Genomic DNA, 26041 nt, shown 5'->3' with positions numbered 1-26041 from the left:
TGAGTGATTGCCGTGAATACCCACCCCTCACACGTTTTCTCACATTTTTTTTCATACACGATTGACCAATCATAATATAGTTTTTTTTTGCCACATCATTAAATAATTAAAAAATTCAAGTTATTTTTCAAATGAAGTCAATTTTTTTTTTGCTAAAATATTTGTCAATACTTCATGTTATATATTATCAATTGCATACAGCACTCTAGGTATAATCATTGGATCAAATTAAAATAAAAAAAAATGGTAAATTATTTATGAAAACATAAAAATTACAACTTTAAAAATATAATGTGGTAGGAATGAAAAACTTTTATTCACATATAGTACAGGATCTATCTATTATCATTTTTGTAAACATGACAGATTCAATTATTTGTTTGAAAAGATATACTTAAGAAAAACTACTTATATTGTAAAATTTATTTAATTTTTACATATAAATTGATTTTTATATTAAAAAATTCTCATAAATTAATAGAAGAAATTAAAAATAATATTCATATAATAAATAATTCATAATTAAATTCCATTTAGAATTACAGTTTGAGCATATGAGAATAATGCTCATTCTCTCACAAAAATTTGAGCTTTCCGTATTAGTAAATTAATCAACTTCATTGTCTGAGAAAATTCATATGCATCGAGAATATCTAATAATTTATTGTGATTTGAAAATAAAAAATTATTATTAAAATATTGTATTATTTAAATATATACAAAAATAATTTATAATTATGGTGAGAGGGGCCATATTATGAATGGATTGAGAGGCTGATAAGGGTTTTTGTTGTTGGTTTTAGAGTGATAGGTGGGCATAACAAATCTCAAATCCACAAATTATTTGTAAAAAAAAAAAAAGTTGGACCTCTTAAGTCAAATATTCCCTTCAAATCCTCCAACAACTTTTGTCCATTTTGTTCATCCCCACAACTCTCCCCTTTCCTCTCCTCTTCATAACTAATTTAAAACCACAAAATATTTGGGGATTTGGATTATGGGATTAGCATTTGCACCTAAATTAATTAATTAATTACTCTTTTTACATCTCAATGCATCATATTCTTTTTTTTTATTAATTCATTTGGTGTATAATAATATAATAAAAAATTACTATCTAATTTTTATAGCATTAAAACATATATTGAAATAATAACGAATATTAATATCTAATTTAAATTCATTATAAATTAATAACAAATTTTGTACTTCATTATTAATTTTTATAATTTAATAATGGATTAATAAATCTATTATTAAATTTGTTACTTAATAAAATTTTAAAATTTGTTACTAATCGGTTATTAAATTAGCAAGAGATTCGTAACATATTTTAATGTAGTATTAAAATTATTGCTAAATCGGTTACTAAATAAATAAATTACTTAAATAGTAAATGAATAAAATAGCAATGAATTTAATAACAAAATGAAATATATTATCAAATTAATAACGAAATTAATTTGTTATTATTTTTTGATAAAAAATTGACTTTTTTTTTTTAAATTCCACATTCTCTTTTCAATTTAGCAATGGATATAATTCATTACAAAATTGATTACAAAATTGATTACTAATTTACAGATTCAGTAATCTATTACTAAATATCGAAGAAAAATGTTACGCTTTTATTTTAAAATTTTACATTTTTTTTAATTTAATAATAAAAGTAATTCTTTACTAATATAAAAATTAGTAATAATAAATTAGAAAATTCATTATTAAAATTTAAAAAATAATATCACTTTTTTATTTTTATTCACCCATAATTTTCTTTTAAATTTACTATGGATTAATTTCATTATTAAATTTATTATTAATTCACGTATTTGTATACTTACACACCTTATCTCCCTTCATCATTTTATTTGTTTTCTTTCTCATCTTCTTTTTTCATTTCTTCGTTTTTCTCTTATATTATTTTCTTCACCTCGTTATCGATTCTATTTTTTTTCTTTTATTTTTTTTCATTTTTCTTACTTTTATCTCTTTTACTTTTCATTTTTTTTAAATTTTTTCTCATATTATTTTTCATTTTCTTTTATTTTCTCTTTCACTACCAATAATTTTCCTTTTTTTTCTCATTATTCTTTTATTTTCTTTCTTTTCTCTCATATTCTCTAACTTTTTTCTTTTATTAAATAAAAAATTAATTGAAGTATTTTTTCTATTATTTAGATTTTAATATTTATTTATTTATTTATAATATCAAATATTATTTATTATTCAAATACTAATTATAAAACTTTTAATTAATTATATAAAATATATTTAATATAAAATCAACGATATAATGCTAAATAAAGTATCAATTGACATTTTTATATAAAATTTATTAATATATTATCATTAATTATTTATATATTATCATGGATTATTCATATAATATCATTTGATTATTTTATATATCATTATTTATTTTTATTTAAATATATAATTTATATTAAATTATTTTATATTGTATAAAAAATACTATACATATAATATAAATATAAAATATTACATAAAATACATATATTAATATAAGTATAATCAATTTAAATTATATAGTTATATATATACATTATACTTAAATTTTATTAATAGAATCATATTGATTTATATTTAAATTATATAAAAATTTTAATTTATAAAATAAAGTAAATAATATTAAATAAAAAAATAATAATACAAATACATATATAAACATATGAAAATAATAATAATAATAATAATAATAATAATAATAATAATAATAGTTTAGTAAAAAATTAAATAATTTAAAAAATATATAGTGAAAAATAAATATAAAAATTAATAATATAGTTACATATTAAGGAATATAAATATATAAATTAATAATATATTTGGTAAATAGATTAAATGATTAAAAAAATATAATTAATTCATTTGAATATTTAGGGGTGTAATCGAATCCAGTCGAATCACTTAACGAAATTGCTCGACGAGCCCCTTAATGAGTCTGTTCACGAACCTTTTAACAAATATGCTCACGAGTCTCTTAATGAGTTTTCACGAGTCTCTTAAAAAATTAGCTCGCGAGCCTTTTAACGATTCAGTCCGCAAATCTTAACGAGCTGAATTCAAGTTTAGCTTATTTAATAAATAAACCTAAAAATTAAGTTCGAATTCAACTTATTTAAAAATCGAATCGAGTTCGATCGAATTTTTATCTAGTCTAACATCGAATAGCTCACGAATTGGTTAATTTACCGTTCTATTATTTATACCAAAATACTTTCAATTTAATAATGGCATATGTGGTAAACATATAATTGCACACGATCCTCCATTTTTTTTTTCTAGCACAGAGGCAATATTGACGTTGCTTGTATTCAAATATGGAACTAGATCAATTTTGTAATTCAAATATATATATATATATATATATATATATATAAATTTTTTCTATCATGATAATTAAGATTTATATATTTTTTTGAACAAATGCAAGTAAAATAATAAAAAATAAAATTTTAATTTCAATTAAATAATAAATACTATATATATTAAATTAATTAATTATAAACAAAAAAATCATTTTCTATTATTTTTAGATAAAATTTATCATATTTTCCTTATTTTTAATATAAATTTTTTAATTTATATAAAGTTATAGCATTTTAAATATATTAATAGTTTATTTGTTTTAAAGTTTAAAATTTTCAATCACAAAAATTGTAACATTTTTGCAATCACTTTTACTTAAAAATTATAAATAATAATAAAAATATATAAAAATTTTATAATTATGGCCCATAATGATAAAAAAAACTCATATAATTAAATAAATTAAATAAAAAATAATAATGTTTGGGCCTGAATTGGGCTAAAAAATGATCCACCTCAAAGTAAATTAGCGAAGATTTCTCATGTCCGGACAAGCAGCAGTTAACGCGAAGGTTCAAGCAAACACTTCGATATCTACAGAGGGGAGAGAGACGGAGAGCTCTCTTTACTCTGCAATTCAAGTTTCCAGATCAACACAATCTCTACACTTTCATGCAAATTCCCAAAGCTACAGTCTTTCACTCATTCTTTGCCATCTTTGATCGCTGAAGCTACGCTTTTTTTCATGGCTTTTCAAGGGAAGAAACTCATCAACAACCCAAATGGTTCTCATTTTATTCCCCTTTCTTTTTCCCCCTTTTTTATTTTGATTTTTATGCTTCTTGTTGGTTGCATGATTTCTCTTTTCTTTTTCCTTGAATTTTCGAAACTTAGTGTCATATTTGATGTTAATTTAAGGCTCTGATTCAGTTGATTTTTCACTTGCCAAACATTTGTTCACGAATTGTGTTGGGTGTGTGTGATGCATGTTTATTTGCTCATTCAAATTTTTTGGGGGTTATCCAGCATTATTGGCGCCAAATAAGCACTTATCAATCATTTTGTGTGTGGTTTCTTATTATTGCTTATTAATGTTGGTCAAAGATTGTCATTGGGGCTTTATGATTTTATGTCGTAATGCGTATGAGTCTTCTAAATCTCACGTTGGCTGCTTGCACTTTTTCATCAGATAACAACAATAACTAAGCCTTTAATTCCAAACTAAGACCAATTCTGCAGTAATGTTCTAATAAATTTCTGACCTGCTATGCGACCTAATTCTATTTCATCAGAGATATTCTGAAAACAAAGAGAAATTGGATGAATTCAATCAAGGGTTTGACTATTTTCAGCTTTCTTCCTTGCTATGATATGGTGCATTAAATGAAAAATCCAAAGTAATATGGAAAGGGAAAGTTCGAAAGGAAAAAAAAAGTATTTTGGGTCTATTATCACTTCCTGGAATGGTGCATGGCTGAAGTGGGTCTCACACTTTTCATTAAACAACAGAGAGCTTACCCACAGACCTCTGATACTTACCATACCAACAGAGGGTAGTTTACTCAAGCTGAGGGGACAACTACTTCTACTATTGGGACTTAAACTAGCTCTGCAAATGGTTATATAGAAAGTATTTACATTTACCTTACCTATATGAAGTGCTTACACTGTGTTCAATGAATGAAATTCCCTTGTGATAGTTTTCATCACTCTACACTGACAGTGGAGGCATTTTGTAGGTTGCAGTATAAGCATATCACCTTTTATCAGTAAGTCCATGGTGAGCTAGTCATAACAAAATAGGAATAGGTTGTATCTATAGCGTAGAAATGGTAATACCCAGGTTGTTCAGTGTATTTTTATCTTTTATCCTTTATTTTTTTAGTGAGGACAAAATATTGTTGAAGCATAGCATTTTGCTTAGTTGTTGTAACTTCTGACTGCAGATGTGGTAACTGAGTACATTGAGGGTCTAATTGAAACATATCCTGGCCTGCAGTACCTGGATGGTTTCCCTGAGGTGATTTGGCTGTTAATTTATTTACTCACAATATGTGTCTTTTGTGCACAAGATCACAAGATGATAATGTCATTTTTTTGGGGGGGATGTACAGGTCAAGGTGGTTTTACGTGCTGATGTTTCAAGTGCTACATATGACAAGGTTGCAATTATATCAGGTTTATGACACTACAAAGCATTTGAATACCATTTCTTTTCCAGCATTGAAACATTAAACCTTTATTGCTTCTGCGAAGCTCAACATTTGGATCCTTTTTTTTCTTTCCCTGACGCATTGACTTAAGATCCAAACATGAAATGGTGATATGATGTTTTAGATTGTAAGAAACTTTTAGTGATGAATTGCATTTAAGTAATGTTGTAATTTCTTCCAAATAAAGGGTGCTAATTTAGTTAGATATCCATCGTAATGGTGTTTTTCATTGCTTCAGAAATAGTAATGGATTGGAAGGTTCACATTCTTGGATTGGAGTATTAGTCCATGAAGTTAGCGTGCATGTTGCAGTAAGGGCATTGTGTATTCTAATTTTTTAAAAATAAAGAAAAAGGTTGTGTGCTAGTTTTTACAAACATGAAAATACAAGCTTGCACAAACTGTATGGCTTGATAACAATTGAGACATTGAAAATCTCAATATTAGCTTCTCAAATGTATATTCCCTTTTAAGTGTGGTATTTTTTAAAATCTACTTTCATTTGAGCCTTAGTTATCATTTTTTTTTTCTTTTTACATTTATTTTACCCATTTTTATTTATAGTGATAATGGAATTTTGAGGGTCAAACTCCACTTTGCTTTCCCATAAAATTTGAGGGGATCTGAGTTATTCCTCCCTCAATATTAAAAAAGAAAAAATTAAGGCTGTTTAACCCTTAATATTTAAAATTCTTATTTATCCTTTGAAACATCCAGACATGAATCATTGTTTACTTCCTTATTTGCTTTTCCTATTCCATTGATCGAAGACTGTCCTTTCTTTTCCTATCCAACTAAAGTTCCCCGACATAGTGTCTGGCTCCAAATTGGAAGATATAGTGAGAGCATGGGCAAGAGAAGAGATGTTGGGGAGAACATAAGGGATGAGGTGGATTTGTCATATAAGGCACTTTTTCCTTTAATTTCTTTTGTAGTAAAAAACACTGTGTCCCCAAATATTCAGATAGTAAAGACATTTTATATCAGCGAGCTTGAGAAATGAAATGATTTTTCTGAATTGCAAGCAGAATGTGTAAAAAGAAAAATAACAGTGGATTTTTTTTTCCTTATTCATTTGGGAACAATATGGAGGTACGGGTGGATTTGAAAATGAACATTTGTGTGCTTTTGTTACAGATGTGCACCTATTTTCTGATGATGGACTTATATTTTCCTTCCATCATTTGGTTTTTCATAGCCCTTTTGTTATATTTATTATGCTACAGGCGGTGGTAGTGGACATGAACCTGCACAGGCTGGATTTGTTGGAGAAGGGATGCTCACTGCTGCTATTTGTGGAGAAGTTTTTGCTTCTCCACAAGTTGATTCAATTCTTGCAGTATAATTTCCTTAACTTTTTTTTCTTTTTGCAAGATATATGCATGGTTCTATATATATCTTTTATGTTTTGGATGACTCTACTCTGATGTAATTTAATTTTAGGGCATTCGAGCTGTAACTGGTCCGAAGGGATGTCTTTTAATTGTCACGGTACTCTCTTTCTGAATCAACTTTCTTAGTTGACTTCAATGTTATTGGTTGTATGGAAATGATGGCTTCTTTCTGAATGATGACTTCAAAGAACAATGGGTCGCCTTTCTATGAATTTCTTAGTACTTTAATTAAAGTTGGTTCATGTGGTTTTCTTTTGGATTCACGGTGCTGTAATCTGGGTGTTGACAGAATTATACTGGTGACCGTTTAAATTTTGGTTTGGCTGCAGAGCAAGCAAAATCTGAAGGCTATAAAGTGGAGGTATGTTTTTGTTCAAACTTTGTTTTATTTCATTAGATTTGGACATATTACTAGTGTGATTAGAGTCAAAAGTAAAGTTCCCATTTCCTTTGGCAGACTGTAATTGTTGGAGATGATTGTGCTTTACCTCCAACTCAGGGCATAGCTGGCCGGCGTGGTCTGGCAGGGACTATTCTGGTTCATAAGGTAATATTTGTCTCTAAGCACGTACACACAGATGCGCACACACAGAGATTCGACTAAAAGTTTTGTGGCATGGAATTTATGTTACCCACTTGAGATAAAGTTTTTCATATACTCTTTCCTGTACTTCTCTGTTTCTTTTATTTCTATCTGAAAGTATTGTTTTTAGATTACTTTTCTCACCATTTTCTGTAGGTATTAACATGATTGCAACTTATACTATCAACTTTGTAGTTGAATATTGCATTCATTTGTTTACCAATTACTGTCTACTATTCATATATGCATAACTAAATGAATTATGTGAATGGTGAAAACTTGTTTCAATTTTGTGAAAGATGAACATAAGATTCTTTAACCGCACTGTTAAGCTCTATTTTGGAAAACAAAATTGTTAATTAAGAAGAGTACTCAGCCAGAACTGAACTAATTATAAGTTATCATGTGGCTGTTAGCAAAGGCCTTCTTTATTTGTTTTCCTAGGTTAATTATTTATTTGCTTGCTATGCTCTAGAGTATGACTGCTTTAGTTCTTTTGGAACTCTGAGTTGACAAGAAGTACAACCTTATTTTTTGTACAATTAAAAATTTGAATAAATTTATTTTCAAGAAATCCTTACTTGACTCTCTGTGAAACAGGTTGCTGGAGCTGCTGCTGCTGCTGGACTCTCTCTCAATGAGGTTGCTGCAGAGGCAAAATATGCATCTGAAATTGTTGGAACAATGGGTGTTGCATTGTCAGTTTGCACACTGCCTGGTCAGGTTACATCAGATCGTTTGGGTCCAGGAAAGATGGAACTTGGTCTTGGAATTGTAAGTAATTTTTAATGAGGCACTATTTCCTAAAATCAAAGTGCGTTCGATGTCTTTGAGTTTTGTGGTAATTAATTCTTTTTGTACATTTAGTACTATAACTTAGGTGAGTCTAAATTTATCTGTCAACCCTTTTTTTTTCTATCTTATCATAAAATGAAAAAGAAAGTAAAGAGAATTATGTGGTCAAATTGTGGTGGGTATTTAATTTGGCGCTTCTTGTTGATATGCACTTCACCTAGTAGCTAACTATTTTTTTTGTCTGCTTAGTGCTTCTATTTAGTTCTGATACTTCAATTTCTAGAATGACATTTATGCATGAAATCTTAATATGGTTTGTTTTGCCTGCCTTCTAGCATGGTGAACCTGGAGCTGTTGTGGCTGACCTTCAGCCTGTTGAGGTTGTTGTTTCGTATGTTCTTAAGCAGATCTTATCCCAGGTATGTCTTTAAATTTGAGCCTCTACTTTTTATCTATAAGGCGTTCATCATGTTACCAACTGAAGGGGGAAAAAGGAGAGAAGAAAAGTAAAAAAAAAAAAAATACTGTATTTAGTTCACATATGACAAGAAGAGAAGCCTTTATTTTTTTAAAAATGATTTTACCAGATTGAAAGGGTAAACAGTGAAATGCTCAAGTAAATGACTATAGATTTTTATCAATTGTGAACTGTGATATCTCTTGATATTATTTGTCTCCTTATGTTTCTTTCACTCGAATGAATACTGCATTTATTATGACTCAAAGTAGGCATATGATACTGAAAGATGGAAGAGTGATGGATGTTCCAATAAAGGCATCTTTCCTTGTTTGGAAGCAACATGGTGGGATCTTAACCATTTTCAATCTCTGAAAGGAGAATATAATAGCTAATAGGTGCTATCTCTGTCAAAATGCAGCTTTATCAGTCTAAAACTCCTTTGTTGAGATGCTTTTTCACAATAAATATATGGGAGTGTTTTACTGATGTCATGTCATACAACTTGTCTGACTGAAATAAGAGGCTACATTTTGGGTTATCTAAAGTAGAACAATTAGAAATTTAGGCGAGTGATTTGGGTTTGTAAAAAAGGTAGGGGGAATGGGTAGTCGTTATGGATGCATTTGTGGGAAAACATTACAACAAATGTGCAAAACAGGATTGAGAAATGCCCCAGCGCCAGAAGTCGCTATTGCTGATTTGGATAACATTTTATCTCAAAAGTAGTTTACAGATTTAAATTACTTTATCTAGAATTCTAGATTAGTTCTTCAAATTGAATAAACACTGCTTATATTAGATATCTGGTGCAATTAGAACTGTTATGGTTGAATGCAACCTTCACCTTATAAGAGGTTATTATCATTGAATAAAGCACGCAGAATTATTTGTCAGAACGCATAAAAGGTCAGGGGCTCTCTTTAACGAGCCTTGAGATACCCTGAGCTCCCCCCATTGAGCTCTCAAATTCTTTCCACCACAGGTTCCACCAGGAGAGGTGGGAATTGCAACAAAGGCAAAGCAGCAGCTGAAGTTGATTTCCCTGTGCAAAGACCCGTGAGTCCGTGACATGATCCTTAGCTCGAGAGCTTAACGCTAGTGAATTGAACTAATAAGAGTTCTGAAAGTCTTATCTCAAACAATGATGAAAAGAAGTTGATATTGGTGAAGTCTATAGTTGATTTATATTTTCTCCCCTAAATTATTTTTTTTGATTGACGCTATGAAGATGGTTAACTTTGATAAATTTGGTTAAAATGTGCTAATATCTTATTGTTGTTATGAATCTTTACTCTTAATTTTGGAAGTTTTCTTGCAAGTTTTATTTTTGTATGCTTGAGCTCTATTAGGCGTGTGCTTGCACTAAGGCTTGAGGATCTTTGTACCTTAGTGTGTCTTGGGCCTTTAATAACTATAATGTCAATGATAATGTGGGCCATTATCTGTGTCAATCCTTCACCTGCTAAAGGCTTTTGCAACATTTACGATTTTTTTTTTGGATACTGCAATTTCAATGTGTACACAAATCTGTGTTTTCTTGCAAAGGTTTGGTTCATTAAGTGTATATTATTTTATGTAGAAAGATGCTCTCTCTTATGATTGGTTTTTTCAGTAATTGGCTTTTTTACTCCCATATAGAAAACAAACTTCAGATATTAATATCTGTAATATTCAGCAACTTCAGATATTAATATCTGTAATATTCAGCAACTTCAGATATTAATATCTGTAATATTCAGCTGATATTATAATTTGATAATTGGTTTTCTGCTTCATTTAATGTTTCAGGAAACTAACTATGTTCCAATAACACGTGGTAATCGAGTGGTGCTCATGGTAAACGGGTATGTTCAAGTATTTTCTTTTTGGTGCTTCAGATTGGTATCTACCTTGTTTGGTGATGGGGATTGGAATACTGTATGAAGTCAACATCCTAATTTTTGTTTGGGTTTTCTCTTTGAGGATGTTTTAAGCATTCAAAACTTTTAACTTGTTGCTTGCTGCCAATTAATTAATGATAACTTTGTTATCAATTTTCTCAACCAATTGCTTATATGATCTGGGCATCATGCTGAGTAAATGGTTGCTTGTTGACCCTTCTATTTTCCTTTTTAACTGCAGACTTGGTGGCACTCCTATAATGGAGCTGATGATTGCAGCTGGAAAAGCAGTCCCTCAGTTGCAGCTAGAGCATGGACTGGCTGTTGAAAGAGTGTATACTGGGTCATTTATGACTTCTCTTGATATGGCAGGTCTGAAATTGATGATGATGTAAATAACAATCTATTTTCTGAACAATATAGTTATTAACCTCTTTGGGTTTTTTGTTGTCAGGATTTTCAATTTCCATAATGAAGGCAGATGATGCAATTTTGCAACGTTTGGATGCTGCAACTAAGGCTCCATGCTGGCCTGCTGGAGTTGATGGTCTGTGATGTGTCTGAACATTGGTTTTGTGCATTATACTAAATTTTGTCTACTGTCTTAAGATTGTTTTCTATGATCATTCATCAAATTTATAAGCCATGGTGATCTATTCTCTTCTAGCAAAAAAAAAAAAAAGTTCCCAATAGTACCATGTCAATATTCAGAATGCCAAACAAAGAAGTCCTTAGGAGCTATCCTTTGATTGCTGTTCATGTCTAGGGTTAATCTTCATTTGCAGGTAATCGTCCACCTGCCAAGATACCTATTCCTCTGCCGCTGAATCGTTTAACAAAGAGTGATGAGGTACTTCTCATATACATCATTGCTTATTTTGATTTGTGATTTGGTATTTTCATATGCTAAGAGAAGTTACCTACTCATGTCCTTGATTTTGTGGCTCAATTCTAGTTTTAATGATAAATGCTGGGAAAGGTAATATATTATATTTAAATTGTGAGGTTAATGTATTATATTGAAGTTTTGAAATTGAAAAATTGGAAATTTATGCATTTCCGTATGAGTTTATGAGTGAATCAGATGAGTCACTGACAACTCATTTGTTGGACTGCATTGTTACCATCAAAATCTGGTAGAGAATCTTTTTAGTGATGGCAAAAATTAATTTGTATCACGGGAAAACAAGGTTGGTTAATGTAACCCAACTATTGAAGTACCCAACCCCCAATATTGATTTTCTGGGTGTTCTTTTTTTTTTTCCATTGAATTATTTATGGAATTGGTAAATTCCGACATGAATATACTCGTATGTCATTTAGGCTAATTTTGAATTGAGATACCTAATTAAGTTATTAAACTTCCCTTAAATTCGTGTAGGAACAAAGAGGACTTGAAAGATTATATTATTGATATTCTTCAATTTCAACTTTAAGTATTTTTTGCCAACTCTTATCATCATCATCGTCTAGTTTCAAGCAATAATGTCATACTTTGATATGTGCAAAATAAGTTGATGATGAGTGATGTTGTATGCTTTGATAAATGTTGACCAACATAGAAGGTTCTTAATTAGGATGATTCAAATCTTTAGGATTCTAATTAGGCTTGATTTAAGGGATTTTATTTTTATTATAAATATTCTTAATTTAGGTTGATTTTTTGTGTATAAATACTCAAAGTTTGTAAAGATCAATTTAATCATAATAGAATCAAACATTCCTCTCAAATTCTACATGGTATCATAGCCTAGTTCTCAGATCTGTAGTTTCAGTCTGTTGGTTTAAAATTTTTTTACTATAGCTTCTTGGGTCTCAAATCTGCCGTCTCTAGATCACCTGTTTAGGGTGAGTTGTTTGTGTCACCACCCCTATCGGTCAACATTGCGGCCTGAGCCTCCTGTCCAATTTCAGCGATCAGACAAAGTCCGTGTAGCCCACACGCGCCTTCCTCTCTCTTTGCTCCGACGCCACGCACCGACACGTATGACCTTTTCCAACGAGATCCGACGGCTTTGTCTCCTCTTCTGGTGTCGATTCGGCTTGGGTATTGCAGCATTGGGTGATGTTTTGAGGTTTGGTACTCCGGGTTAAGGTGATTACCCTTAGTAGCTTTGGATTTGGCTTTGGCAGCTACTATTTGGGTATTCTGCCACTTTGAAATTCTGTCTCTTGATCTACTAATTCCATTGGTGCTCCGGTGGTTTTTTCCAGTAGTGATCCTTTCCGGTAGACTCGCTTTCAAGTCACACTTCTAATCTGTTGGACCAATGCCTTTTTTTGTCAGTGAACATTAATTCTTTCTTAACAATAATTTTTCACTCTTTTTTGATAGAAAAAGGGTGGTGTTTTCTTGAAATGGTAGTAATTTTTGTGGGTAATGTAAGGACTTTTGATAATATTTTTATTTCGTCTCTTGATTATGCTCTATGGATTATTGATTCTGGTGCAAATAGACATATGACGGGCTCCTCTGAAAGCTTCCTTAATTACCTTCCATGTCTATAAAAAGACACTGTCAAAATTGCATATGGTTCCTCCACTCCTATATCTGGAACCGATTCTATTGTTTGTACTTCAAATATCAAGCTATCCTCTATTCTTCATGTTCCTTGTTTCTTAGTTCTCTCATCAAAACACTCAACTGTAAAATTGAATTTTTTTCCAACCATTGTATTATTCAGGACTTTCAAACCGGTAAAAGGATTGGTAATGGTAGACTGCACGATGGCTTGTATATATTGGAAGGGAATTTGAGTTTGAATTCACCTCGAGCTCCTTTTGGAAAAAATCAGGATGTCAACCAGGAAATCATATAGTGATAACGACGATTAGGACACCCATTTTTCTTTGTGCTAGAGAAACTTTATCCTGATTTATTTTTCAAGATTCAATGTGGTTCTTTAGTTTGTGATGCTTATGAGTATGCTAAGTATATAAGAACCTCTTATTCCTCCAATAATAATAGGAGTACAATCCCTTTTGTGACCATCCATTCTGACTTTTGGGGACGGTCTCACTATTTGGTAATCGTTGGTTTGTTACTTTTAATGATTGTTGCACTCACATGACTTGGGTTTATTTAATAAAAGCAGAGAGTGATGTGATTTTTTGCTTTCAATATTTTCACAAGATAATTTGTACTCAATTTGATGCTTAGATAAAAGTTTTGAGAACTGATAATGGTGCAGAGTACATATATGATCGTTTTTCTGCTTATCTAGAGTCTAATGGGATACTGCATCAAATTAGTTGTTATTACACTAATGCTCAAAATGGTGTTGCTGAAATAAAAAATAAACACCTATTGGAAGTAGCTTGATCTTCCTTTTCGCTATGAACCTTTCAAAAACCTACTGGGGAGATGTAGTCTTAGTAGTAGCTTAACTCATTAATAGAATGTCTCTCAAAACTCTTGCCTTTAAAAGCCTTTTAGAGGTGCTACAAGAAAAAAATGCTTATATTGTCCAACCAAGGGTATTTGGATGCATGTGTTTTGTTCATGCTAGAATAAGTGAGAAGCTCGATCCGAGGACTATTAAATGTGTGTTTGTTGAGTACTCTTCCACACAGAAAAGTTACAAGTGTTACTACCCTCCATTTAGAAAATACTTTGTGAGTATGGATGTTATATTTAGAGAGACTGAACTTTATTTCAGTACTACCCCATCAATTCTTCGGGGGGGGGACAATAAAAGAGAAAAGATGATTCTTGATTCTATAACTCTAGAACGTTTTACTCTAGAGGAGACTACTATATAGGGGAGACTATTAGTGACCAAGTTGGATGGTTGGATAAACCAGATTTAAGGAGGTACTCAAGAAGAGACAAAATAGAAGCATAAAAAGCCATTGTGCAGCCTACTCAGTGTCATGACTCTTTCTCTTCTCCGTTTGGTGAGTCGTCCTTGAACCTTGAGCCCTTTGATGATCTAAATAAACCAATTCCTCAAAGGAAAGGAGTTAGATCTTGCATAAAGCACTCTATTTTTAACTTTCTCTCTTATGGGTTTTTGTCTCCATCCTATAGAGTCTTTGTCTTGTCTATTTCCTCTGTGTTTATTCTATAGGATTAGAAGGAAACTCTTATAAATCCTAAATGGAAAGGAGCAATGATTGAAGAGATGAAAACACTAGCAAAAAATGAGACTTGGGAGCTTGCTACTCTCTGACCTGGGAAAAAACTTGTTAGCTATACATGGATGTTCATTGTGAAATACAAAGCAGATAGATCAATTGAAAGATTCAAGACTAGACTAGTGGCCAAGGGATATACTCAAACCTATGGAGTGGATTAGCGGGAGACATTTGCCCTTGTTACCAAAATGAACTCAATCAGAGTATTGTTATCTTGCGCTGTCACTCTTGATTGGGATCTCCAACAATTTGATGTGAAAAATGCATTTTTCCATGGAGATTTGGAGGAGGAAGTGTAAATAGAAATTCTTTTTGGATTTGGTGATGAAAAAACACAAGGAAATGTGTGCAGGCTAAAGAAGGGTTTGCGTGGATTGAAGCAGTCATTCAGAGTTTGGTTTGATCGATTCAGTAGAGATATGATTTTCTTTGGCCATCAACAGAGCAATGTTGATCATACCCTATTTATCAGAGATCACAAGGGAAAAATTACTCTTTTTATAGTTTATGTTGATGACATAGAAATGACAGGGGATGACACTAAAGATATGTGTAGAAAAGACAGATATAAAGCTATATGAAAAGGATTTAAAGAACTGGAATATATTGGACTTGGAAGCATATCCTTCTTATTAACTGATGAATATTTATAGAAAAAAAACTACTTAACCACTGCTGCAAATAATCTGGAAAAAATCTAAACTAATCTCCTATAATTAAGCAACAAGTAAATCATGCTTAAAAATTTGTTAAAAAACTAAATGTGTAAAGATTTAGTCAAATACTAAAGGCAAATTACTAACAATCTCCTCCTTGCCTTAGTATTTGCATACACCTAACTTATTCCTCAACTCTTCGAATCTTGCTTTAGGAAGACCTTTGGTTAAGATATCTGCAGTTTGTTCCTCTGTTTTGCAAAACACTAGCTTGATTTCACCATCTTTCTGCTTTTCCCTCAAGTGATAGAGCCTGATATTAAAGTGTTTAGTTTTTCCATGAAAGACAGGGTCCTTTGAGATTGCAATGGCAGCTTGGTTGTCAACAAAAATCTCTGTTGGATCATTTTGTTTTATTTGCAAGTCTTCAAGTATTTTTCGAATCCAAATTGCTTGATTCACAGTTGCATTTGCTGCAATAAACTCTGCTTCTGCTGTGCTTTGAGCAACAACCTCTTGCTTTCTTAAACTCCATGAGAAAACACCTGAGCCAAAACTAAAACAAAAACAAGTTGTGCTTCTCATATCATCAGTAGAACCTGCCCAATCACTATCTGAAAAACCTTAGAGCTGAAAATTTTTAAGACCATAATATTTGATGCCATAATCTGTTGTACCCTTCAAATATCTTAAAATACGCTTAGCTACAAAATGAATTTTACTGGCACAATTCATAAATCTTGATAACAAACTTACGGCAAAGGTTATGTCCGGTCTTGTGGCTGTGAGATACATCAAGCAACCAATCAAACTCCTGTACAGCCCTTCATCCACCTTTTCAGCTCCATCTTCTTTACTGAACTTCTCCTTCAAATTCATTGGTGTGCTAATTTCTTTGCAATCTTTCATGTGAAACTTTTTAAGAATTTCTTTTGCAAACTTCTGCTGACATATGAAGACTTCATGAGCACTTTGTTTCACTTCTAGACCCAAAAAATAAGACAATAAACAAAGATCTGTCATCTCAAAAGCTTTGAACATATCAGCTTTAAATTCATTCACCAATTTTTCATCACTTCCTGCAACAAGCAAATCGTCAACATAAATAGACACCACAATTTTGTTAGTATCAGATTTCTTCACATATAAGGTGGCTTCACTTGGACTTTTTGCAAATCCAAGACTTTGAAGATAAACATCAACTCTGCTGTACCAGGCCCTGGGAGCCTGTTTAAGGCCATACAAAGCCTTCTTCAGTTTGTAAACTTTCTCCTCCTTTCCCTTGACTAGAAATCCCTCAGGCTGTTCAACATAGATTTCTTCTTGAAGGAAACCATTTAAAAAAGCTGACTTAACATCCAGCTGATAAAGTTTCCAACCTTTTTGTGCAGATAAAGCCAGCAACATCCTGATAGTCTCCAAACGTGCAACCGGAGCAAAAGTTTCTGAAAAATCTACTCCAAAGACTTGATTGTACCATTTCACAACCAATCTGGCTTTATGTTTGTTTACAGAACCATCAGCATTCAGTTTGGTCCTATAAACCCATTTCACACCAATGAACTTTCTATTTTGAGGTCTATCTACCAATTCCCAGGTGTCATTCTTCTCAATCATTCGTAGTTCATCTTTAATGGAATCTATCCATTTGTCATCCTTCATTGCTTCATTGAATTCTGCAGGCTCAAAAACAGCAACATTACTCCTTGCATAGACATCAAACAATAATCTTGTGCCACGAACCGGAATATCATCTATCTTGTCATTAATTTCTTGAGAGAATTTTGGAAATTCTCTTTCTATTGTCTCCTCCCAAATCCATTGCTTGTCCTCCATGAATTTGACATCACGACTTACAATAATTTTTCCATTTTTAGGTTGGAAAATTCTGTAAGCTTTAGAAGTGCTGCTGTATCCGACAAATATACCGGGTTCTGCCTTCTTATCAAGTTTATCTCTCTTCACCTGTGGCACATAAGAAAAACATAGGCAACCAAAAATTTTTAGATTTTGTAAATCTGGCTTATAACCAAACCATGCCTCAAATGGTGTTTTGCCTTCAATAGCTCTAGTCGGGAGCCTATTCAACAAGAAAACTGCAGTACTTGAAGCTTCTGCCCAAAGATTTTTTGACAACCCTTTTTCATGCAGCATGCATCTTGCCATCTCCATGATGCTCCGGTTCTTTCTCTCACTTACGCCATTCTGCTGGGGAGTGTAAGGAGTTGTGAGTTGGTGCTCAATACCTGCATCCTCACAAAATTTATCAAAAATTGCATTCTTGTACTCTGTCCCATTGTCAAATCTTATTGTTCGTATTCTGCAATCACTTTGATTTTCCACCCAATTTTTAAACTTCCAGAATATACTAGCAACCTCAGCTTTGGATTTGAAGAAGTAAATCCAACAAAATCTTGTGTAATCATCAATAAATGTAATATAATATTGATTACCATTTAAAGATGATGTTTTCTGAGGTCCTCCAACATCTGAATGCACCAGCTGCAGCTTGTGTGACGTTCTCCATACGATTCGAGGAAATGGTTTCCTGACCTGCTTTCCATATTGACAAGCCACACAATCAGTTAGCTCTTCTTCGAGTGGTGGGACACCCTTCACAAAGTCATTTTTCTGCATATACAGTAATCCAGCATGATGAAAGTGTCCCAACCTTTTGTGCCACAACTCTGCATTGCTGAGGTGACATACAAATGCTGCTTGTCCATTTTCCAGCAGATTCAGAGCAAAACTCTTAGACTTCATCATGACCTTAAACACATTTCTGCCCATTGCATCCTTAATAAAGCATTTCTTATCCTCAAAAAAAACTTTGTAGCCTTTTTCAAGAAGCTGCCCAACACTCAACAAATTTTGGTCAATATCAGGCACATACAGAACGTCAGAAATAAGTTTTAAACCTGTCAAGCTCTCAATTTCCACTGTGCCTTTTCCTTTGACTGGAATAAGCTGGCCATTTCCAATTCTCACTTTAGAGATAAAAGTCTTATTGATCTCTATGAAGCGAGTTGGATCGTTGGTCATGTGATTGGTGCAGCCGCTATCTATCAACCAAGAATCACTTGAGTTGTTCTTAGCTGCAAAACACGTTGCCACAAAGAGTTGTTCTTCATCATTTTCTTCTATATGAGCTTTTGCTACTTCGGACTGTTGGGATTTGCACACTCTCTCCATATGTCCCATGATACCACACTTTCTGCACTTAATGTCAGGCCTCCACCAACACTTCTTTGGATGATGATTCAACTTTTTGCAATGTGTACAAGGTGAACTAGCACCTTTGTTGACATTGCTGAACTTGCTGCTATTATATTTTTCCATAAATTTCTTGTCTTTGCCTCCTGAACTTTCTGACTTGGCCTTCAAAGCATCCTCCACATTTTCTTCTTTTCTCATTATCCTTCTTTGCTCCTGAGCCTGCAAAGCATTAACCAACTCTGCTAAGGATATGCTTGACAGATCCTTAGACTCCTCTAGAGAAGAGATTTTTGACTCATATTTCTCAGGAAGAGTAACAAGAATTTTTTCAATAATTCTGTTATCAGAGAAATCCTTACCCAGCAGCCTTACTTTGTTGACAATGCCCAGCAACTTGTCCGAATAATCCTTAATTGTTTCCGACTCCTTCATTTTTACCATCTCAAATTCTCTAATCAAGTTGAGAATTTGCATGCTCTTGGTTCTTTCATTACCTTGATACTCCTTTTTGAGATAATCCCATATGGCTTTGGCTGAATCCAGGTTCATGATCCTAGTAAAAATTGTACTTGAAACGGCAGAGTAAAGACAAGCTATGGCTTTTGACTTCCTTGTCTTTCTCTTCTTGTGATTTTTTATCTGTGCCACCGTTGGATTTGCAGGCAACGGTTGAACAACGTAGTCTTCTTCTACAGCCTCCCAAAGATCCATAGCCTCAAGATAGACCGTCATTCTAACAGCCCATGCTTGATAATTTTGGCCATCAAAAACTGGTGGAGCAGCATGATGGCTAAAAGCTGATTGTGTATCACTCTCCATTCTCACAGATCCCTCAAGATAATATGCTCTGATACCACTTTGTAGAAAAGACAGATATAAAGCTATATGAAAAGGATTTAAAGAACTGGAATATATTGGACTTGGAAGCATATCCTTCTTATTAACTGATGAATATTTATAGAAAAAAAACTACTTAACCACTGCGGCAAATAATCTGGAAAAAATCTAAACTAATCTCCTATAATTAAGCAACAAGTAAATCATGCTTAAAAATTTGTTAAAAAACTAAATGTGTAAAGATTTAGTCAAATACTAAAGGCAAATTACTAACAATATGACTCGGCTGACATTTCATGAAGAGATGACTCGACTGAAAAAGCTTTTGGTTTAGGAGTTCGAAATTAAAGATCTAGGAAAACTGCAATATTTTCTGGGAATCGAGGTTGCTAGGTCAAAGAAGGGAATCTTTATTTCTCAGAGAAAATACATTCTGGATCTTTTAGAAGAAACTGGTATGTTAAGTTGCAAACCTGCGGAAACTCCTATTGAGACCAATCGCAAGCTACAAGTAAGAATTGGTGAATCAGTAGATAATAGATATGGGCAAATATTAGAAATTGGTAGGCAGATTGATTTATTTTTCGTATACTCAACCAGACAACATATGCAGTCAGCTTAGTCAGTCAGTTTACGCATGATCTTCGTGAATCTCATATGCAAACTATTTTTTGCATTTTGCGATATTTGAAATCTGCTCCTAAAAAAGGTCTCCTATTCTCTAAATACGGTCATTTTCGCATACATTCATTCACAGATGCAGATTGGGTTGGATCCCTTGATGATAGAAGGTCGATTAGTGGTTACTGTACACTTGTGGGAGGAAACTTTGTCACTTGAAGAAGCAAAAAGCAAATTGTTGTTGCTCGATCAAGTGTTGAGGCAGAATATAGAGCAATTGCACAAGGCGTTTGTGAACTCTTATGGTTGCAGAGATTGTTGGAGGAATTGAAACTATTGGACAGGGACAAACTCCTCTTGTACTGTGACAACAAAGCTGCCATCAGTATAGCTCACAATCCGGTTCAACATGACCGAACAAAGCATGTAAAGATTGATCGACACCTCATTAAAGAGAAGTTAATAAATGGTGTCTTGATGTTCGATCACGTAACTTTTGATGACCAGCTAGTTGATGTGTTTACCAAAGGGGTCAGCAACAAGACCTGTCATATCTTGATTTGCAACTTGATTTGCAAGTTGTGCATGTGATATCTATGCACCAACTTGAAGGGTAGTGTTGACCAACATAGAAGGTTTCTAATTAGGAGCATTCAAACCTTTGGGATTCTTATTAGACTTGATTTAAGGGATTTTATTCTTATTGTAAATATTCTTAATTTAGGTTGATTTTTTGTATATAAATACTCAAATCTTTTAAAGATCAATTTAATCAGAATAGAATCAAACATTCCTCTCAAATGTGCATTTGGGATTTTGGGTACCCTGTTTTTTTATGACAAACTCATCACTGATTTGATGTTAACGAAGTTATTGAAGAGCTTGACCATTTCCATTTACTGCCTTCCTTCCATAACAACTGAGTAAGTAAATGCCCAATCCTATTAAATTTTTCTTCAAGCTCACAATGGTAAATATTTAGGTTTTCTTAGAAGGTTGTCTTTTTCCACTCTATCTTCTCCAATCTCTTCTCTACCTTCTCTATTCTATTTTCCATTGTGGACCAGCTTCTCAAGATTTGGCAGGTTGAACCAATTGATAGAGTTAGGAACTGTTAAATTTGGGCCAGGCCTAACTCACCCTAAAAGCTAGCTCAAGGGGGCAGGGGCACATTACCCCTTTCCACAACCGATGTGGGATTCAACACACCCCCTCACGCCCAGAATTTTTAGTAGTGCGTGGCACATTTATGGGGCGCCCAACATCGGATGGGGAGGCTCTAATACCATGTTAAATTTGGGCCAGGCCTAACTCACCCCAAAAGCTAGCTCAAGGGGAGGAGTGCCTATGGCCCATATAAGGGGCACATTATCCCTTTCCACAACCGATGTGGGATTCAACAGGAACAAAGAAGACTTGAAAATAGAAAGACAATGAAGAGAATCTGAAATTCTATTGAGAACTTATACTAATTGATAATGGAAAACAATACAACTCTAACAATGCAACTCTTTCACAAATTTACAATCCCCATCCAGAAATAAAAAATAATAAAAGAGGAACAAACAAGGAAATTAAAATGGTTCATAAGAACAACTGAGTAAGTAAATGCTCAATGCTATTAAATTTTTCTTCAAGCTCACAATGCTAAATATTTAATTCCTCTCTATCTTCTCCAATCTCTTCTCTACCTTCTCTATTCTATTTTCCATTGTGGACCAGCGTCTCAAGATTTGGCAGGTCGAACCAATTGATAGAATTAGGAACAAAGAAGACTTGAAAATAGAAAGAACAATGAAGAGAATATGAAATTCTATTGAGAACTTGTACTGATTGATAATGGAAAACAATACAACTCTAACAATGCAACTCTTTCACAAATTTACAATCCCCATCCAGAAATAAAAATAGTAAAAGAGGAACAAATAAGGAAATTAAAATGGCTCATAAGAACCTCCAGGATTAATGTCCCGTGCAGGAAGTCTGCTCCTCTGTAACAGAGAAATTTGAACTCAGAACCAAAACATACATTGCTCCTCCATTTCATCCCTTATTTGTACTCTTTTCCAGCTGGCCCCTTTCCATGTATCTTTCTTCAAAATTCTCTCTAACAGAAGAATATTTCAGCTCACTCAATTTTAGAAGTTTCTCCATGCTCTAAAGCTGACCCGTTCCTATCCCTATCACATTGTAGTTCCCGAAGTTGTGAAGTTTGAATGCTTTTTAATCCTGACTTTAGTCCCTCAAAAATCTTTGTTTTTTGTTGATAATTGTTCTTCAAATAATTGGATGAAATTGTGTATTAGATCAAACCACAAGGCGCTTTTAGCATTTCTCACAATACTACATCGCCAAACCTGAATGTCCATTTCTCTTTTTGATTAGATGATGAGCCGGCCACTGCAGTTAAGTGAACAGGGGCAAATTCTTGAGGCGGCTATTGAGGCAGCAGCAAATGCAATTATCAATCTTAGAGACGATTTAAATGAATGGGATAGCAAAGTAGGTGATGGTGATTGTGGCTCAACGGTGGGTCTATCCTTGAACTTAATTCTTAATTTCACGATAATCACTTGCCTGGGATCCACTGCTGATGTACCTTCTGTTTCAGATGTATAGAGGTGCAACAGCAATTCTTGAGGACATGAAAAAATTGTAAGTTTCTTCTCTTCAAGAGAATTTTTGTTGCTTTATTAGGGTACATTGCCATGTGATGGTTTAGATTGTTAGAAAATCTAGGACAAATTAAACATATAAATTGATTGATTCCCCTGCATATGATTGCAGAGGGAAAGATGTTCTGTTATTTACTTTTCATGCTAAAGATGAATATTGCAAGAATACAGTGTTTGTAGTTCCTCAGGAAAATAACGTGTATTTTTTCTTCTACTTAATTTTTTTTAGCAAAAAGTTTTACAAATATAATTTTCTTTTTTCAATGTCTCATCTGAATCGCTTTCGTCTGCTCGTAGTTATCCCCTGAATGATGCTGCGGAGACAGTAAATGAAATTGGATCATCTATTAGAAGAGTTATGGGAGGAACAAGTGGGATTATGTATTTTACTTTCTTTGACTCTGCATTTTAATTGAGCTTTGTCATTACTCCTTTTTTTGTTCATTGCTTTTACCTTTTACTTGTAGTTGATCTCTGTATTTTACTCTTTGGAACAGATACAACATATTTTGCACGGCAGCTCATGCACAGTTGAAAGCAAACTCACAATCAGTTGTCACATCAAAGCAATGTAATATTTGGTTCCTAACGTGATGATTTTCAGATACAATTGCTTTTGACCTTAACCACTCTCTTAAAGCAGGGGCTGAAGCACTTGAAGCTTCAATCGCTGCAGTCAGCAAGTATGGTGGGGCCAGTGCTGGCTATCGCACTTTGCTAGATGCACTTATTCCAGCATCAGCAGTTCTTCAGGAGGTTGGCAGCAAGAATGATCATCTTTTATTTCCACATTTGTGGCTTTATACTCTGATACTAATTTACCTACTTTAAAAAGCAGAGATTAACTGCTGGGGATGATCCTATCACTGCTTTTATTCAATCATCTGAAGCAGCATTGGCTGGAGCTGAATCAACCAGGCACATGCAGGCACAGGTGATATTCTTTATTTTTTTTAATTTTCTTTTGGTACTTTAATGGCATGCACTTCCCACATCATTTCTAGATACAAAAAGAATAATGCTAAGTGGATTCTGGCCGATGATGGAATTTACATGGATATTTAACTTTGTTGTCTCTTCCATTACCCATGTTGGATGCAAAAGGACACAAAACAAAGTTGCTTTTCAGCAACTAATCTTGTTTTCATACACGAAATGAAGTTGGGAAGTACTTTCCCTGAATTTTTCGAGCCTTTCTGCAGTAAGATCATATGCAGTAATTCTTATATGTGCTAAAAGTATGTACAACATGTGAAGGATAAAAATGTTCTTTTGGTCATTCTACTGTAATAGGTTTTTCCTTTTTGTTTCTTTCAATAATGATGTTGGTAAATCATGCTCATATGATGCTAGATTTCAAAAAATAAGAAGTATAATTGAGCCTTATACATATTAATCATGACTGGCTACATCACATCATAAGTTGCCATGTTTACTATTTTTTTTAAGATTAAACTTGATTATAGATTTATAGAAAATACAGCAACTTTTTTTTTAGAAAATGAATATCACAAATTTATCAATTTCTCAATTTATTTTATAGCATGATGTACATAAAATTCGTGGAATTAATAAAAATGGTTCTAAAATGACCCTACATGAAACACGCCCTATTAAAATAACACAAATATTTCATGTTCTTGGACTTATAAGCATTAAGCGTTACAGTATGTTTTGAACTTTTTCTTCTGTTTATGTATAATCATATAATTTTATGAAGTAGATGCTCCTTTTGTTTGCAGCTTGATGCCAATCTAGTTATGTGGTTACATGGATGATGTTACAGAAGTTTATTCAGTTTTATTGCCGCAACCTTTGCAAAGTCTAGCAATACGAATCTTTCTTCACTAGTCTGTTTCATTGATTAATGTTAAAGGAGGATGAATTAAGCATAATCTCTTGACTGAGATTTAACTGATCTGCAATAGTAGTAGTAATGACCTTGTTTCTCAAAGCCCATTGGACCTTAAACTCATAACCCTTTGTTTTTCATCCTTGACTGGTTCAATAATTGGGTTGATTTGAAAAACCTTGGTGGTAGGCATAGCCAATCCCTATATCCACTCCTCAAGTCTCCCTTTGCATGTTTGGTGCACAGATTTAGCATATATTTCGGCTGCTCCCTTATTTTGCTATTGTGTTGCAATATAACTTTCATATTTGTGTATTGCAATGCATGTATTCGGGGAATTTATGAGATGAGTTTATGCAGGCTGGCCGCTCTACCTACGTCTCTGCGGAGATCCTTGCTTCAGTTCCAGATCCCGGAGCTATGGCCGCAGCTTCATGGTACAGAGCAGCAGCTTTAGCTATCAAGAACAAACTTGAGCCTTCATAAGTATGCGGTACTTTTTGGCTGCTGCATGTAAAACCAAGCTATATGTATTTTTGTTGATGATTGTCTTAACTTAGGGTTTTAACTTATGCAAATTTTGAGCAAAGTTGAGAGAGCAAGTTTCATTTTTGAAATTTCTATAGAAAATGTGAATTTCAGAGAAGAATGCAATATTTCAAATTTGGTACATTTCAAAATCTTGTTGTACCCTGATGGATCATATATTACAACTGAACTCATAGATGCTTTCTTCTCTTTCTATCTTGTTATGGCAGTGGGATATTTAGGGAGGGGGTCCCTTGTTCAGCAAAGCCCTTGTAGAAAAAAAGTAGTAATTAGTATGATATGTTTTAGCATATTGGTGGTGAAGTCGTTGTTTTTAGATTGAGAGATCTTCAAAACAAAAGTAAAAGGAAACAAAAAGGCAAAAGGACCCATCATTCTCTTCCCATTCTTTCCTTTCTCCATTGCTCAAGTGTTTTATCACCACCGCTCATCTCTTTTAACTTATCTAATGTGGAATTAAATTCTTAGTTAAAGAAAAATGCAAAATATAATGGAATTATGAATTCCCAAGGTTAATTATTGGAAGAACCCCATACTGCTTGCCTTGGGGGCCCATCATATTCATGTTTACCCTTTTATTTTCAATATTAAATATTATATCCCAATGTTGTTGAAACCCATCATGTTTGCTATCACATTGGAATCATATTTTTTTAAAATAATTAAATAACCTATTTTTTAATTATATATAAAATATTTTTTTATCAAAAAAATAACATTTATATTTGTTTGCATTTAATGGAAGTGGATTCGAAAATTTTCAAATTTTATTCTCAATCTTCAATTTTTAGTTAAAAAAAATAATTATATTAAATTAATTATAATTAATTTTTTTAAAAAAAT

The 26041-nt window shown here is 32.9% G+C and overlaps 1 protein-coding gene across 3 annotated transcripts; it reads left to right on the top strand.

The window, feature by feature from the left end:
* The first annotated feature begins 3867 nt into the window (after positions 1-3867).
* On the top strand, positions 3868-25386 carry LOC110617295 (putative 3,4-dihydroxy-2-butanone kinase). Of its 3 annotated transcripts, XM_021760001.2 has the most exons (21): positions 3868-4115; positions 5070-5099; positions 5277-5350; positions 5445-5508; positions 6770-6882; positions 6987-7034; positions 7227-7298; positions 7395-7484; positions 8121-8294; positions 8651-8734; positions 10564-10619; positions 10897-11027; positions 11110-11202; positions 11441-11505; positions 22508-22651; positions 22734-22777; positions 23095-23178; positions 23295-23368; positions 23441-23553; positions 23636-23731; positions 25010-25386. In XM_021760001.2, the coding sequence occupies exons 1-21, from the start codon at positions 4076-4078 to the stop codon at positions 25133-25135; spliced, it is 1815 nt and encodes a 604-aa protein (XP_021615693.1). In that variant the 5' UTR covers positions 3868-4075; the 3' UTR covers positions 25136-25386. The 3 variants fall into 3 exon arrangements, with proteins under 3 accessions (XP_021615693.1, XP_021615694.1, XP_021615697.1); XM_021760002.2 differs by lacking the exon at positions 5070-5099 and having other exon boundaries at positions 3869-4115; XM_021760005.2 differs by lacking the exons at positions 3868-4115; positions 5070-5099 and having other exon boundaries at positions 5271-5350; positions 5445-5492.
* The last annotated feature ends 655 nt before the right edge of the window (positions 25387-26041 follow it).

This window comes from Manihot esculenta, chromosome 6 (assembly GCF_001659605.2).
Source record: "Manihot esculenta cultivar AM560-2 chromosome 6, M.esculenta_v8, whole genome shotgun sequence".
Lineage (NCBI taxonomy): Eukaryota > Viridiplantae > Streptophyta > Magnoliopsida > Malpighiales > Euphorbiaceae > Manihot > Manihot esculenta.
Note: the sequence above shows the minus strand (reverse complement) of the source record. Positions and strands in the feature narration are given on the sequence as shown.

Coding starts and splice junctions, on each gene's coding strand:
- LOC110617295 (XM_021760001.2), top strand. CDS start 4,076: ATGGCTTTTCAAGGGAAGAAACTCATCAACAACCCAAATG. Junction 7,299..7,394: donor CTGAAGGCTATAAAGTGGAG/GTATGTTTTTGT, acceptor TTCCTTTGGCAG/ACTGTAATTGTTGGAGATGA. Junction 23,179..23,294: donor GGAGGAACAAGTGGGATTAT/GTATTTTACTTT, acceptor TCTTTGGAACAG/ATACAACATATTTTGCACGG.